At 38.6% G+C, this 15,815-nt stretch overlaps 2 protein-coding genes across 6 annotated transcripts in view; both read right to left on the bottom strand.

Moving 5' to 3' along the window:
* Positions 1 to 3,331: 3,331 nt before the first annotated feature.
* baf (barrier to autointegration factor) lies at positions 3,332 to 6,554 on the bottom strand. 2 transcript variants are annotated; one of them, XM_089842497.1, is made up of 3 exons: positions 6,395 to 6,554; positions 5,857 to 6,009; positions 3,332 to 3,595 (listed from the first exon to the last, which is right to left on the bottom strand). In XM_089842497.1, the coding sequence occupies exons 2-3, from the start codon at positions 5,980 to 5,982 to the stop codon at positions 3,449 to 3,451; spliced, it is 273 nt and encodes a 90-aa protein (XP_089698623.1). In that variant the 5' UTR covers positions 5,983 to 6,009; positions 6,395 to 6,554; the 3' UTR covers positions 3,332 to 3,448. The 2 variants fall into 2 exon arrangements, with proteins under 2 accessions (XP_089698623.1, XP_089698624.1); XM_089842498.1 differs by having other exon boundaries at positions 5,857 to 6,004; positions 6,395 to 6,546.
* A 2,424-nt stretch (positions 6,555 to 8,978) lies between these two features.
* Positions 8,979 to 15,815, bottom strand: part of Impbeta11 (importin beta11) — a 39,903-nt gene continuing 33,066 nt past the window's right edge. For all 4 annotated transcript variants that reach the window (XM_089842490.1, XM_089842492.1, XM_089842491.1 and 1 more), the window contains 6 exons: positions 15,160 to 15,255; positions 14,978 to 15,088; positions 14,038 to 14,162; positions 13,852 to 13,944; positions 12,882 to 12,969; positions 8,979 to 10,455 (listed from right to left, as the gene is read on the bottom strand). In XM_089842490.1, the coding sequence (XP_089698616.1) occupies positions 10,270 to 10,455; positions 12,882 to 12,969; positions 13,852 to 13,944; positions 14,038 to 14,162; positions 14,978 to 15,088; positions 15,160 to 15,255 (699 nt within the window). In that variant the 3' untranslated portion in view covers positions 8,979 to 10,269. The remainder of the gene's footprint in view (positions 10,456 to 12,881; positions 12,970 to 13,851; positions 13,945 to 14,037; positions 14,163 to 14,977; positions 15,089 to 15,159; positions 15,256 to 15,815) is intronic.

The following is a 15,815-nucleotide window of genomic DNA, read 5'->3' as shown; positions in this document are numbered from 1 at the left end:
CCATTATAATAATAGATAAAAACGCATTCGCGTGAACCGATGGTGGAAGCCCTGCCATTGGGAGGCTAGACGTTTCTCGTAACCCTAGCCGATCGCCGCGTATATCTTAAAACCAAACGATAACGATGGAGAAGAAGCCGGAATGGACAAATAACTGAAGATGGTTATGCATTGAAGCTGGTGTCAATGTGGGATTGACGAAGAACGGAAGATGGTGGTGCTTACGAGCCAGCAAGTACAGGCTAGTGTCCATGTGGGATGGACAAAGACTAGCAGATTGTGGTCCTTAGAAGCCAGTTAGTAAAGACTGGTGTTGGTAGATGAATGGCCAAATTTCCGTGAACCGCGAGCGCGTTCCGGAAATCGGGTATTAGTTTGCTCCGATTTGTAAACTGCGAACGCGGTCACGTGGGGTCTGACAGACAGACAGACACACACACAGATACGGCCGGTGTAATACCTCTCCGTGACATACGTCACTCGGAGAGGTAAAAATGGCTTTCTACGAACACGTTTGTTCCGATTTGCCAGTGACAGACACGTCTTCGTGACGTCATCGTCACTTGAAGAGGTAAAAAGTAGCACCTAATGGCGTAACTTCCTGCAGCGTACAGAATATACGTGGAACACTCTAATCATATCTTATAAACTCTTTTCAAAAGGGGCGCAGTAACCTGTGAACCCTTTACTATGAAACATCCATTAGATGGTACGTGCTTCAAAGCTACCGGTCCACCATAATTCTTTTGTTTCAAGTCATATCAAACGTCTTTGGATTCACAAAATCGATTTTCTTTTTTAAGAAAGCAAGGTGGTAAAACCAAGAAGAGATATACCATAAGAAGATATAAAATAGCGTCCGATGTGATAGTCGACAATCCCTCCATCATGGGTGAGGGGGGGGGGTGGAAACGGAGGCGGGACTTAATATTTTATCTTACTCAATGTTTTCCATCATCTATCAATATTCTATTTAACCTTTTCGTTAAGCCTTGTTTGGTTTTTGGAACTCACGAAATCATAAGTATAGTACACTTGATTAGATTTAGAAATAATTATAGAACGAACGATTCTTTAACTAACTTGTTAATGGCAATTAAAAACAACTGGCGTACCGTTTCAACACCGCGGGCATCTTCCATATTCTGTTTTCTTTGCTCAAGGTTTTTTTTCTTTAGTCGGAATATGTCATTCGCGTCTGTATGACCTATTCCCACGGGATCTAATGGGAAACCGCAGAGCAGTGACGAACATGAAAGGGGTGGGGCTTACTTGTCCACTGACACCGGCGTAAGAGTAGAAGAATAAACTCTCACGAATTTATGCCTTCTTTTAGTATATCCCTTCTTGGTGAAAACACCAGACTCTCTTTTACCCCAGGATTTGAAAAGAGTCTATACTAGGATTTTAACCTTATGTTTCTTGATTGTAATCCAAATTGCAGGCCAAGATCGATAAAAAATTCAAACAAGCATACGATATTATTCACAGTACAGATAAGGGTCGACCATTCGAAGTCTAAGATTTAGTTTTAGGTGATATATGGGAGGGTGTGCGAAATAGAAAATTAATCGTCATTTCGAGTCACTTGACTCAAGAACACAACACGAAAGATGACAGAGAAACCCTTTATTACTACAAAGACGTATGCCTTTTCACTCCACCAATTATGACGAACTCCGCGGTACTTCCTATGGCTGACCATTTCGTTGGTATACCATTTGCATCCTCATTCCTCAATAAACTGATAAAACAAGTCACGTAAAAACATTTACGTATTAGCTAGGTGTGGTTGAGGGTAGGGAGGAAGTGTTAGTTTCATATGTGTTAATGTAGTACAGTATTCATGTTTTCTAACTTGCTAAAGTAATATTCGAGATGGCCCAACGGTTGGGGTACATAAAGGTCTTACCACACCTAGCTAAAAAGGTCTTTTCGTCTATCCAGCCTCCACAGACAAACCACAAACATACACACTCACAGGCAGGCCTTCTACCACCGGTAATATAAGTTGGCCATGATTTGGCCGGCCAAATGTTTGGATAGGGTTTGAACCAAATGAAAAGGGATTTGTAGTTACAGAATACCGATTAGTGTCATTTGGGGATGAATCGACCCCAAATCCAAATCATTTGGATTAGGAACGATCCAAATGTAGTTAGAAAATAGGGTCCCAGGTATAATTTAGTATAGTGACGTCATCCGTTATCAGTGTCGGGGGTTGTCCATAAACAGGGTTCATACAACCTTTGGAAAACAAATTTCCCTGAGATTTCCAGGTTTTTCCAGTATATGGAGTATCCTATGGAGCCAATGTTAACGAAGGAGAGGGGCAAATATGATTATTACATAATCAAAGGGCATCCCCGTATCTCTAATATAACCAGAGTTATGAGCCTCCAAAATTTAGTGTAATGTTAATCCTACGGAGGGTATGTTCACGAACATTTTCCTTAATTACTCGGCCCCTGTTTGTCGTAGCCCTACGTTTTTAGTATGGTTGGATGGGGGACAAATAGGACTATAACATAATCAAAGGACATCCCCGTATCTCTAGTAGGACCGGAGTTATGAGCCTCCAAAGTTTAATGCAATGTTAATCCTATTGAGGGTATGTTTACGAAGATATTGCTGCATTACTCGGCCACTGATTGACGCAAATTTCCCTGAATTTTACCAAAAATTCCAAAATTCCCTAAGTTTTCCCAGAGGTTTTTGTCAACACTTAGGACTATAACATACTAAAAGAACATCCCCGTATCTCTAGTAGAACCAGAGTTATAAGCCTCCAAAGTTGGGTGTAATGCTATTCCCATGGAGAGCATGCTTTTGAACATTTTGCCTAATTACTCGGCCCCTGTTTGTCGTAGCCCTACGTTTTTAGTATGGTTGGATGGGGCGCAAATTGGACTATAACATACTCAATGGACATCCCCGTATCTCTTGTAGAACGAGAGTTATGAGCCTCCAAAGTATAGTGTAATGTTAATCCTATGGACGGAATGTTTATGAACATTTTGCTTAATTACTCGGCCCCTGTTTGACGCAAATTTCCCTGAATTTTACTAAAAATTCTAAATTTCCCTGAGGTTTTTGTCAGCCATTTATTTCCCTGATTTTTCCAGGTTTGTATGAACCCTGATAAAGGAAGGTGTTGGTCTCACTGTTACAGTAGATGTAGACTTATTAACGCAAATTATTTAGTGGTTAAATTCTTTTAATATAGTAAAATAAATGCTTAAAAAGATTGTATGTTAGAATTAAATACAAAGTAAATACAAAGTGTTTTTCAGTGGTTTTTTTTTTGTTTTTTTCCAATTTTGAATTTCACTTTCCAATTTTGAAAATGGCATGTTCTATTTTCACAATTTGGAAAATTTAAGTAGTGTCTATCTCAAAAGGAATAAATTTGTTCATTCCCTTTGAAAGTTCTTCGATTTTTCACAATTTATAAGAATTCATCGCACCAATCGGCTAAGCACTGATAACAGTCATTAGCTTGTTTGCTGTTAGCGTTACACAAATCCTTCATCCAATCATTGAACAGCTCTTGATTCTTTTTTAACACCAGAAATTGTCCCAAAACTACGTAAGCCTTCAAAAAAGAATAGGCATATTAGCCAAGTAGGTTTTATTTTATAAAATCAACCATTACAGGTTAACATTCCCTTGACATTAGCTGAAAATTTATAGGCCCATTTCAATTTCCCTAACATTTTAGGACCATTTCAACTTCCCTAACATTTTAGGCCCATTTCCAATTTCCCTAACATTTTAGGCCCATTTCCAATTTCCCAGACTTTTTAGGCCCATTTTCACTTTCCCTAACATTTTAGGCCCATTTTCAATTACCCTAACATTTTAGGCCCATTTTCACTTTCCCTAACATTTTAGGCCCATTTTCAATTTCCCTAACATTTTAGGCCCATTTTCAATTTCCCTAACATTTTAGGCCCATTTTCAATTTCCCAGACTTTTTAGGCCCATTTTCAATTTCCCAGACTTTTTAGGCCCATTTTCAATTTCCCAGACTTTTTAGGCCCATTTTCACTTTCCCTAACATTTTAGGCCCATTTTCAATTTCCCTAACATTTTAGGCCCATTTCCAATTTCCCAGACTTTTTAGGCCCATTTTCAATTTCCCAGACTTTTTAGGCCCATTTTCAATTTCCCAGACTTTTTAGGCCCATTTTCAATTTCCCAGACTTTTTAGGCCCATTTTCAATTTCCCAGACTTTTTAGGCCCATTTTCAATTTCCCTAACATTTTAGGCCCATTTTCAATTTCCCTAACATTTTAGGCCCATTTCCAATTTCCCTAACATTTTAGGCCCATTTCCAATTTCCCAGACTTTTTAGGCCCATTTTCAATTTCCCAGACTTTTTAGGCCCATTTTCAATTTCCCAGACTTTTTAGGCCCATTTTAAATTTCCCAGACTTTTTAGGCCCATTTTCAATTTCCCAGACTTTTTAGGCCCATTTTCAATTTCCCAGACTTTTTAGGCCCATTTTCAATTTCCCAGACTTTTTAGGCCCATTTTCAATTTCCCAGACTTTTTAGGCCCATTTTCAATTTCCCTAACATTTTAGGCCCATTTCCAATTTCCCTAACATTTTAGGCCCATTTCCAATTTCCCAGACTTTTTAGGCCCATTTTCAATTTCCCAGACTTTTTAGGCCCATTTTCAATTTCCCAGACTTTTTAGGCCCATTTTCAATTTCCCTAACATTTTAGGCCCATTTTCACTTTCCCTAACATTTTAGGCCCATTTTCAATTTCCCTAACATTTTAGGCCCATTTTCAATTTCCCTAACATTTTAGGCCCATTTTCAATTTCCCTAACATTTTAGGCCCATTTTCAATTTCCCTAACATTTTAGGCCCATTTCCAATTTCCCTGACATTTTAGGCCCATTTTCAATTTCCCTAACATTTTAGGCCCATTTTCAATTTCCCTAACATTTTAGGCCCATTTTCAATTTCCCAGACTTTTTAGGCCCATTTTCAATTTCCCAGACTTTTTAGGCCCATTTTCAATTTCCCAGACTTTTTAGGCCCATTTTCAATTTCCCAGACTTTTTAGGCCCATTTTCAATTTCCCAGACTTTTTAGGCCCATTTTCACTTTCCCTAACATTTTAGGCCCATTTTCAATTTCCCTAACATTTTAGGCCCATTTCCAATTTCCCAGACTTTTTAGGCCCATTTTCAATTTCCCAGACTTTTTAGGCCCATTTTCAATTTCCCAGACTTTTTAGGCCCATTTTCAATTTCCCAGACTTTTTAGGCCCATTTTCAATTTCCCAGACTTTTTAGGCCCATTTTCAATTTCCCTAACATTTTAGGCCCATTTTCAATTTCCCTAACATTTTAGGCCCATTTCCAATTTCCCTAACATTTTAGGCCCATTTCCAATTTCCCAGACTTTTTAGGCCCATTTTCAATTTCCCAGACTTTTTAGGCCCATTTTCAATTTCCCAGACTTTTTAGGCCCATTTTCAATTTCCCTAACATTTTAGGCCCATTTTCAATTTCCCTAACATTTTAGGCCCATTTTCAATTTCCCTAACATTTTAGGCCCATTTTCAATTTCCCTAACATTTTAGGCCATTTTCACTTTCCCTAACATTTTAGGCCAATTTCCAATTTCCCTAACATTTTAGGCCCATTTTCAATTTCCCTAACATTTTAGGCCCATTTTCAATTTCCCTAACATTTTAGGCCCATTTTCAATTTCCCTAACATTTTAGGCCCATTTCCAATTTCCCTAACATTTTAGGCCCATTTCCAATTTCCCTAACATTTTAGGCCCATTTTCAATTTCCCTAACATTTTAGGCCCATTTTCAATTTCTTACCTTATCAAACCCTTTGGCTTCTAATCTCCGTCCAAGAACTTCTCCGATTCCAGCTAAATCCGTTACTGGTTTATTACCCATTGGCTCTGATACAAAATTCTTGTGTTTCTGTGAAGTTGAAGACATCGTGGCTCTTCTAGTGTGATAACTGCCCTTAAAATTCGCAGCAGAATTATCAGAAATTAGTTCAAATGAATAATAGAAAGTAGATATGAAATCAGCATTCAGTCAGACCAGGTTAAACTGGTAAATTATTAGCGACTAAATGTGCACCAATAACCTGTTTATGGAATTATCAAGTTTTATCAACTAAATATACTTCCTACTTTGCGAAAATTTCACTAAATTGGATATGATTTAACCTCTAATATTGCTAATTAGCTTGTTAATTGCCGCCACCTTTTCGAAAAAAATTGTTATTTTAGGCGCGCTTTTAGCCATTTCTGACTTCTTGCAAAACTAAGTAGAACCTAAGCCTTGGTCTAAAACACTTCTTAGATCAAAAATAAGTTAATTTTAAGAATTAAAAATTATTTACCTTTAATAGATAAGTAAAAACGATTTAGTTGAACGTCAGTAACTTAGAATTTTCATTTAATTAACTGCCAATTCATAGATATGACGCCTGTTGTAGAACTACATTGACAGTTGAACAGAATTTCAAATTTAGACTCTCAAGGTTTCGTAAATACATAGCCCACTCGATCACGCGCATCACAACGCAAGCTGGTCTGTACCAGCCTACCAGGCTGAGAAATAAGGGGTACGTTCAGTAACCCTCTTTGATGACAGCGCTTACTAAGCGATGCCAAATTTTCCCCACTGTACGCTTTTTCGTGTTTCCGGTTATGACGTCATGATGCTCAGCGCTTGCTCATCGAAAAAACCATCTAATCGATATGGTTTTTTTGATGGCGTGACGTAGCGCTTGACTGTTGAAAATTTGACAGACGAAAGGTTGGCGCGGGATTTAAAAATTAAATTCCAATAATGCTATTCCTATAGTAATTGTATTAGTTTTCACTATGGTTTTCATTACAAAAATACTTCTACAATTCAAATAGACATAATTTTCTTAAAAAAATGGATTTTTTGCGAGGTCGTTTTAATAATTGAATAGCGCCATTTGCGCTTCGTGACGTTTTGAGGGCCAGTAAGACGTTTCCCCAAGTTCCACAACTACATTTTCGAAAACAGCGCTAACTTCAAAATGTCACTTTTCCGTACAACAACCTTTTACGTCACTGTGACGTCTCGAGCCCATCAAGTGAACATCAATAAAACAGCGATTTCCTTGAGATTTTCGTTACTGAACGTACCCAAGGATTTTTTTTAAACTGGCCATATGTCCAGTAGATCCAAAGCACTTTTAATTAAAATAACTGAGAATTGGCCACTTAGAATGGTGAAACCTTGGTACGTTTTTAATTAATTAAGTGACCACAGGGCCAGTAGGCACCCAAAGCATTTATTTTTAAAGTGGACATTTGTCCAGGGTCAACGCCTTATTTCTCAGCCTGGCCTCTACTGTGCCATTATAGCCCACTCGATCAAACGCTCAACCACGCAAGCTGCTCTCGCTATCAAAAATTTCAAAAGACTCTTTTGTAAATAGGGGTACCAGGATTCTTGACTCCCTTATAGCGAATGTATTATATATACACCTTGTTAGACTCCAGGGAACCTGTGGCCTGTACTGTGACAACATTAGATTGAGTGGGAAGGCCTCTTTGGTATAAAAAGGGGTAGGCAACCTCAGTATCGGGACATACAAGGGGGTTAACCCATAGCCGTCTCAACGCACTATCTGAACCCAAACCGCCTAGAGTGCAGGCGCCAAAAACAAGATGGAAGGCAACGTTTTACCTCGTAACCTCCGTGTCTTTGCCTCTTAGTTACATCGAAGAGGCTATTTCCTGTAACCACGGAGGTGTATTGTTGAAGGAGTAGAGACTCGTAGCTTCCCCACTATTAAATAAAGCTACACCTTATTTGTCCATATAAAGGGGTATGCATTTTGACCCTCCCTCCACAACTAGACGAGCCCATGTAAACAAGAAAGATGGCCACGAGCTTCGATGTTGAGGCAGGGCAGGGATAAGCTTGAAGGAGAGAGGGATGGAGTGGCAACCCCCATAACTATAGCATGGATAAAGAATGCGCGTGAGGAAATTGTTTTTACTCTACAGGATAGGCAACTCCCTATCTCGGACGACAGCTTATTCTGTAACAACATCGGTTATCAGCACGCGTAAAGCTAGGTCTCTATGTAACGTAGCTTTGTACGTGCTGACAAGAGACGAAAAACTTCAGGATTTAAAATATCCGCGATTTTTTTAGCTCGAGTGCACTGACCTCTAGGCCTTAGTTTCATGTGAAATCACCCACAGCCTACTACACGTATTTGAAACTGACATTGCGTTAGTACTTAGTTGTATTTTACTTTACCTCTCAACTTGTAGTTGGCACCACCAGTCTCTTACTCTATAGCACACGCGACGCGACGGGTTCAAATTTAACCAGAAAAAAACCAATGAGATAGAATATATATATATTAAACCTAGAGTCACAACGTGAAATCTCGAGATCAACGTTTCGCGATACACTTTTTTTCGAGCATGAATCTTCATCAAATACGGGTGGCGCCACCTATTAATCACTTTTAGAACTTTTTTATTACCGTCTGCTGCTATAATCTGCGTAACAAGCTGTCAAGATAGTTTTTTAAACGTGTTAAATAAAATACTCGAGTTAAATAATAAAAACTTTAGTCCTTTTTAATCTAATAAATAGATGAAATAAAAATCATAACGATGTTTCTGATTGCAAATAAGCAATAAGTAAAAGTTGTAATTAGTTCCGCTAGAGGCTCACAGATGGCGCTGTTATGTTTTGATAAACATGCTTAATAAAAGCAATGTGTTTCGCGGTAATCCGATTTGAATTGTAACTCTATCTATCTCATTGGAAAAAACTTACAATATTCTGAACTTTATCAACAAGAAATCTTTCTGAAAAGACACAATGTTCTACCTTTCCTGAACTTTTTCCTAAAAAAGACTGATTATCCTGTAAGTTGTTTAGGAGGGATCTTTTTTCATTATAAAAATAAATTAGAAACCTTTCTATAAAGTTTTATGTAAGATTTTATTACATTTTTCTTTCACAAAAGAAACAAAACAAAAAAAAAAACCCAATGTACAAAAAATAATATTGAAATTTTTTAAACGCGAATATTTGCTTTGGTATTTTTTGACAAATACTTTTCACTCCGTTTTTTTTTAACTTAATTAATGTGGAAACGTTTTAAAAAGTTTTGAAACGTAAACACGAAAAACTTTTGGCCTTCTTTTTTCTTTGGGTTAGATTTTTCGAGGAAAGTTATTGAGGGAGAATGATATGTCCAGGCAACCACGCGATAAGCGCATAGCAATTTTTATATGGAAAACCATGGATAAAGAATGCGCGCAAGGTTGAAATTTATTTTCCCGCTATAGGATAGGCAACTCCCTATCTCGAACGACAGCTTATTCTGTATATACTCAGCTGTTACAACATCGGTTGTCAGCACGCGCACACCTAGGTCTCTATGTAACCTAGCTTTGTGCGTGCTGACAAGAGACCAAAAACTTCAGGATTGAAAATATCCGCCAGTTTTATAGCTGAGTCACGCACGGACCTCTAGGCCTTAATTTCAAATAAGTGTGAAATTGCCTACAGCCTACTAAACGTATTTGAAACTATAGCCTAGAGGTCCGTGCACTCGACTTAAAAAATTCGCGTATATTTTAAATCCTGAAGTTTTTGGTCTCTTGTCAGCACGCACAAAGCTAGATTACATAGAGACCTATCTTAGCGCGTGCTGACAACCGATGTTGTAACGGAGCATATACAGAATAAGCTGTCGTTCGAGATAGGGAGTTCCCTATCCTATGGCGTGAAAACAAATTTCCTCGCGCGCATTCTTTATCCATGGTATAAGGACTAGCACATCCTGTATAGCAACAAATATATTTTTTCACGCGTATCATTAATAAGTGCACTAGCGCTGAAGAGTATTTTTTAGAAAATTTTATTTTATTAAAATTACTAACGGGAAACTTTTCTTAATAAAGTTTTGTAAATTGTTTTGACTTAAAACAATTAAAAATGGGTTGTCTGGCCAAATCATTTTCCATTTAACGTGGGTTTTTAAAAGGCGCGGGTTTTAGGGTAAAAAACCAAGCTCGATTTTCACCCTCAAGAAGCGCCTTTGAAAACCAGCCTTTACACTTTTTTTAGCGGCCATTTATTTATTTAGGGTTCATGTTTTTTTTTAAATTTCCATTTACACGCCTTTTTCACATTAAAATCTGTACCGAAAATTATGTTTCATCTTTTCTTCGTTAACAAATTTTTCCAGAGGAATATTTTTCAGGCACTCGGAAATAAAGGACAAATTGCAAAAACGTAGGTTTTGAGGCTTTCCATAGTTTCACTGTCAATCGTGGAGATTAGTTGCTCAAAATTTGCACCTCCAATATTTTGATGCAATAACGACATTTGAGAACAGAGATATTCTCTCAAAGCTACAGTCATAACTGGATCCTTTTTGGCTAACTGCAATATAAATTTATGTTACGTCATATTTTGAACTATGTACGTGGAAGCGTTGTCCCTCCAATACTCTAAAGCCTTAGACAGGGTTCATACAACTTTTGGGAAACAAATTTCCCTGAGATTTCCAGGTTTTTTCCCCATTTACTTCCCTGAGTTTTCCAGGTTTTTTCCGTATATGGATCAAATGTTATCGAAAGAGGGGGCAAATAGGACTGTAACATACTCAAAGGACATCCCCGTATCTCTAATATAACCAGAGTTATGAACCTCCAAAGTTTAGTGTAATGTTAATCCTATGGAGGGTGGTATGTTTATGATCATTTTGCTTAATTACTCGGCCCCTGTTTGACGCAAATTTCCCTGAATTTTATTAAAAATTCTAAATCTCGCCGAGTTTTCCCTGAGGTTTTTGTCAACTATTTATTTCCCTGATTTTTCCAGGTTTTCCAGGTTTATATGAACCCTGGCCTACTACACACTACGACGTTTTGTCGAGTTGCTTGACGCGTCACGAGGCAGCGCGTCGTGAAACGCGGCAAAACGTCGGAGACGTCACGCAAGCTAACAAAACGCGAGGAAACGTCCAAATTCCGAACTCTTTCCGAGCGTGCGCGTCGTTTTCGTGTTTGCTCATTTAAAAATGGCGTACTTTGACCACTACCAACGAGATATACAAGGCCCATGCACGCTCACTTCGAAGGGGGGGGGGGGTCCCTTATCCATATATATTTGACTTGTGTAGTTGACAGATGGCGCTTCTTAGTCTCTTTAATGCACTTACTAACTAGGCTTAATTCACATGAAATCCGGTCGCGCACTCCTTCGCTCGAGGTTCGAAACTTCGAGCAGATAGATGGTCACGTGAGGTTTACGTAATTTTTTTAGACTTAAAAGCGCCTCTAGCGGAGAATCGTGGCGATTTAAAAGGTCCGGAAAAAAATAAAAAAAATTGGCGCCCGCATGGGCTTTGTATATCCGGTTGTTAGTGCTTTGACTACTACACAATACGACGTTTTGTCGACGTGAAGTCGGGACACGTTTTGAGGGCGTAACGTTGGTGGTAGGTACGTGGCCCCCGGGCACGGGCTCTCTTAATTCTGTGACGCGTATTCGCAGTCATTGTCTCAAGTTCCGCAAGCCTCAAGCCCGCACCCGCCATCACCTGAACTACTTCACCGCCCGCGTTTGGGCCCTTTTAACTGTCGTTGTTCCTCACTCTGCCCTATATTTTGTAACTACTAGGCATATTTTGTACCCAAGCCCTTTGAGGCTTCACAACCCTTTCCCTCGTGTCTTTCTAAATAACTAAGTCTTAGGTGTCAAAAATGGAGTTGCTCTCGTGAATCTGCTGATTCTGATGAAAAAACTAAGCGTTCAAAATAGAGGGTGTTACAAAAACGGTGCTAGGACCGAGTTACGGGGCGTTCCAAAAAGGCTATTGGCGATATGTAGCGGAAAACGTTCAATGACATTTTGCCCTTAAAAGCAAAAGCACATAGAAATATATAAAAGTACACTTCATTAACAATTCCAAGCCTCTGGCTGTAGATGACATGTAAACTGAGATGCCAACTACCCTCCGCTCAGCCCCCTACACGAATTAACCAATCATGGAAGAGCTTCTTGACGTCATAGGTTTATAGATGCTGGCGATCCAAACGTTAATTTTTGGTACTAAAGCCGCTAATTTGGGAGCCTATTCGCGGCTTGTTCCCTATGCCACAGCCGGGAAGGTAATCATACGCAGAGGGGGGGGGGGTCGACACTATTCTGGGATAAAGAAGGCTGGGCTTCTCATATTACACGGCGCAAGTAAGTTTCAACGAAGTGTACTTTTTGTTTTTATATACTTTTGTTAAAAGTTATGATTGGAGTGTTTAACAGATGACGCCTTAAGTTTAAGTAGAAAATTAAAGACAATGTTAATTTAATTAAGGGGTCATCTCTAAAACACTACTCATATCAGAAGTAGGATAAGGGACTAGAAGTAAAGTGCTCTAGCATTGGTAGTAGATCCTGGCACCAGTGAACAAATTTGAGGATTTTATTCGCCGCTTCCATCCTTGCGCCTACACTAGAGAGAAAAAAATTGGTCGAGTTCCAAAAACATTTCCTACCCCCGTTCCCCTCAACCTAAAGCCGCGGAACACGGACGCGGGTGCTTGAATCTAGTTCGGCCGTCTACCGCCGCGAGCGTCTCACGTTTTGGAGGGAAAATTCAAAAACCGCTACCAGAGGGCCAACCGTTGGTGTGTTATCAAGAAAATTCACTTTCGCCGAGTGAAGAATTTGGTTTACTCTATACTTCTAGTCCCTTATCTTACTTCTGGTCATATTTATTATTTTTTAAACGATGACCCTTTGTACAAATATTTAGGACTTAAATTCACCCACAGAGATTCCACCCTTACTTCAATTTTTATTACCTGTCTTTTTCGTTTATCATGTTCAGTGTCGTCATCTTCTTCTGGCTCCAAATTGAGATTATCTACGTCATCCGTCACAAGCAACGAACTAAAGTAAATAACTTTAACTATAGTTCAATTAGCCTTATTCCTGATCAGCGCCACCTACCCATAGCGGCGACTTTGAGAACTACTGTAAGCGGCAAGCCAATCAGATGTCGCTAAAATCTGGTGACGTCACTGACTGGCACTCTCGGGTCTTACCAAAAATGACGTCACCAGATTTTAGCAACATCTGATTGGCTTGCCGCTTACAGTAGTTCTCAAAGTCGCCGCTATGGGTAGATGGCGCTGATCAGGAATAAGGCTAATTGACTCGCAACCTGTTTTCCTAGAAATTTGCAGTTACTCGCGAGTCCTCCGCAAGGCTAGTAACACTACTCGACGAGTCAATGTTTCCCCTATGCGAGTCTCTTGTTCTTCTTTTAACTAAAACTAGTCTAATTTTTGTCACGCTAGTCCATTTTTTCAGTAAAATAGGTCACTCGATCATGCGTTTAGCATTAGTTACTAATTTTTAGTCATGAAAGGGTTATTTTTAAATTAGACTAGGTAAAAAATTTGGGACTCGCATAGGACTCGATTAAAAATTTTTGACTTTTGAGGACTCGCGAGTCCTGGGAAACTGGACTCGAGGACTCAGAAAGACGGAAAGCCCAGTTTTCCACTACTCGCAACCTTAAAATTAGGACTCGGACGACACCTCTAATTAAAAGGTAAAAATTAATGAAATGGCCTGATAACCAGAATTAATTTTTAACCAAACACAATTGTTTTTCAACCTTGCACGGCTACTTTGAAAATTTATATAAATAAAATTAAATTTTGTTAATGGTTGGTTTGTTATTTTATCAATTTAAAATAATTAAAAATAAATGGTAGTCTGGCGCCATTTCACCCTCCCTTTAACAAATATTTTGATGAATCTTACTCAATGCAAGCTCCAAGATCGTCCGTTTTAACAATATCGTTTAAAACTTCGCATATGGCTAACATGATGCCGCAAAATTGCTTGTGAATGACTCTGCAACAGCGGCGGAAAAATTTTGATTAATGAAATTTACGCAATTAACTAGTTTTTATTATAGTAAATGCGCCAAAATTGTATACGACTTACTGTGAATTGGTGGTAACCAATGAGGTTAAAGCGAGACCCAATAGCTTCCGCCTTTCAATAGGTTGAACCAACGGCATTTTTTCCAGCCAAACCTCCAATAGATGCTTTAAAATATCGTCTTCAACCTATAATAACAGATAAAGTTAAGAAATGTAAATAGGAAGTGTTTCCTGTCTATGTAGACACTAGACATTAAATTATCATTGCGACCAACCATAATCTGCATGATGTACGTCTAGGCTTCTAAATTGGTAAATTACCATGGTAAATTACCATGGTAAATTACACGGTAATTTACCTGGGTAACTGTAATTTACGATTTTCTCGGGTAAATTACGAAAATGGTAATTACCCTGGTCATTACCATGGTAATTTACCAGGGTAACTGTAATTTTCGATTTTCTCGGGTAAATTACGAAAATGGTAATTACCCTGGTCATTACCATGGTATTTTACACGGTAATTTACCAGGGTAACTGTAATTTACGATTTTCTCGGGTAAATTACGAAAATGGTAATTACCCTGGTCATTACCATGGTAATTTACCAGGTTAACTGTAATTTACGATTTTCTCGGGTAAATTACGAAAACGGTAATTACCCTGGTCATTACCATGGTAATTTACACGGTAATTTACCAGGGTAACTGTAATTTTCGATTTTCTCGGGTAAATGGTAATTACCCTGGTCATTACCGTGGTAATTTACGCTAGTTACTAGATCCCGAACCATTACAGAGGAATTTTTCTTTACGGAAGTACACTTGGCGATAAATTGCAGTCGGTAGACGCGTGTGGGAGCGTGCTACACATTGTCATTTGTTAACGCGGATTTAACATGGCTTTGCCTGTCCATGGGTAATTAGCCAGCATGTTAGGGTCTCTGCCACAGCAGCTAACATTTGCTCAAGGGTTCAAAAATATTGAAATTTTCAACTTACTTTCCCAATTTCCATAGCTTTTGCACTCAACAAATTTGTAAAACACGGTCTATTATGTAAAACCACTCGAGAAATTAATGATAAATACATCGACATTAAAGTTGGCATTTCCTTAACGCAAATAAATTAATATTAATTAATTTATATTTAATTATAAAGGGACAGTGAAATCACAAATATACCTCAGCTTTTAAGACCTCCGTTAGAACAAATGGAAGTATAGGCACAATCAAATGCGGACCGTCTTCAGGAAAAACCTTTAAAATTATTTCTACAACCTAAAAATAATTAAGGCAATTATTTTGTGTGTCAAACGCCTTTAAACTGGACCAAAATAGACACTTCGTAATAGATATTGCCCGTTGTATTAATTGGCCATATGTCTAATCAGCGCCACTAGCGGATGGTCTGAAAACTACTCCCATAGAGTCTAGGTATATTTAAGCGGGTTTGCATAATTTCCGTCAGATGGCGCGGCGTTCGAGCCACCTGGCTATGATTCTGCAAACCCTCTTAAATATACCTAGTCTCTATGGGAGTAGTTCTCAGACCATCCGCTAGTGGCGCTGATTAGACATATGGCCAATTGCAAAAGGTTTTTCCACTAATCAAAAACGGATTTATGGGATAAGAACGTCGGAGTTAGCGAATTCACTCCCCATCCTCGCATACTTTATTGAGAAACTTCGTCTGCTTATATTTTGACTCCACCCACAAATTCTGTATATAGCTACTTCTAGAGATCGAATTTGTGGGTGGAGTCAAAATATAAGCAGACGAAGTTTCTCAATAAAGTATGCGAGGATGGTACTAGAGGCTAAAGCTACGATCCGACGTT

The sequence above is a fragment of the Phalangium opilio genome, unplaced genomic scaffold, assembly GCF_054372755.1.
Source record: "Phalangium opilio isolate 3A_F unplaced genomic scaffold, DU_Popi_V2 ptg000070l_1, whole genome shotgun sequence".
In the NCBI taxonomy this organism is placed as follows: Eukaryota; Metazoa; Arthropoda; class Arachnida; order Opiliones; family Phalangiidae; genus Phalangium; species Phalangium opilio.
This window is presented reverse-complemented; position numbering and strand designations above follow the sequence as displayed.

Bases quoted from the DNA above. Each gene is read 5' to 3' on its own strand.
- baf (XM_089842497.1), bottom strand. From the start codon at position 5,982: ATGTCTTCAACTTCACAGAAACACAAGAATTTTGTATCAGAGCCAATG. The intron at 3,596-5,856 runs GTAAGAAATTGA...TCTTTTTTGAAG, and splicing joins AAGCCAAAGGGTTTGATAAG to GCTTACGTAGTTTTGGGACA.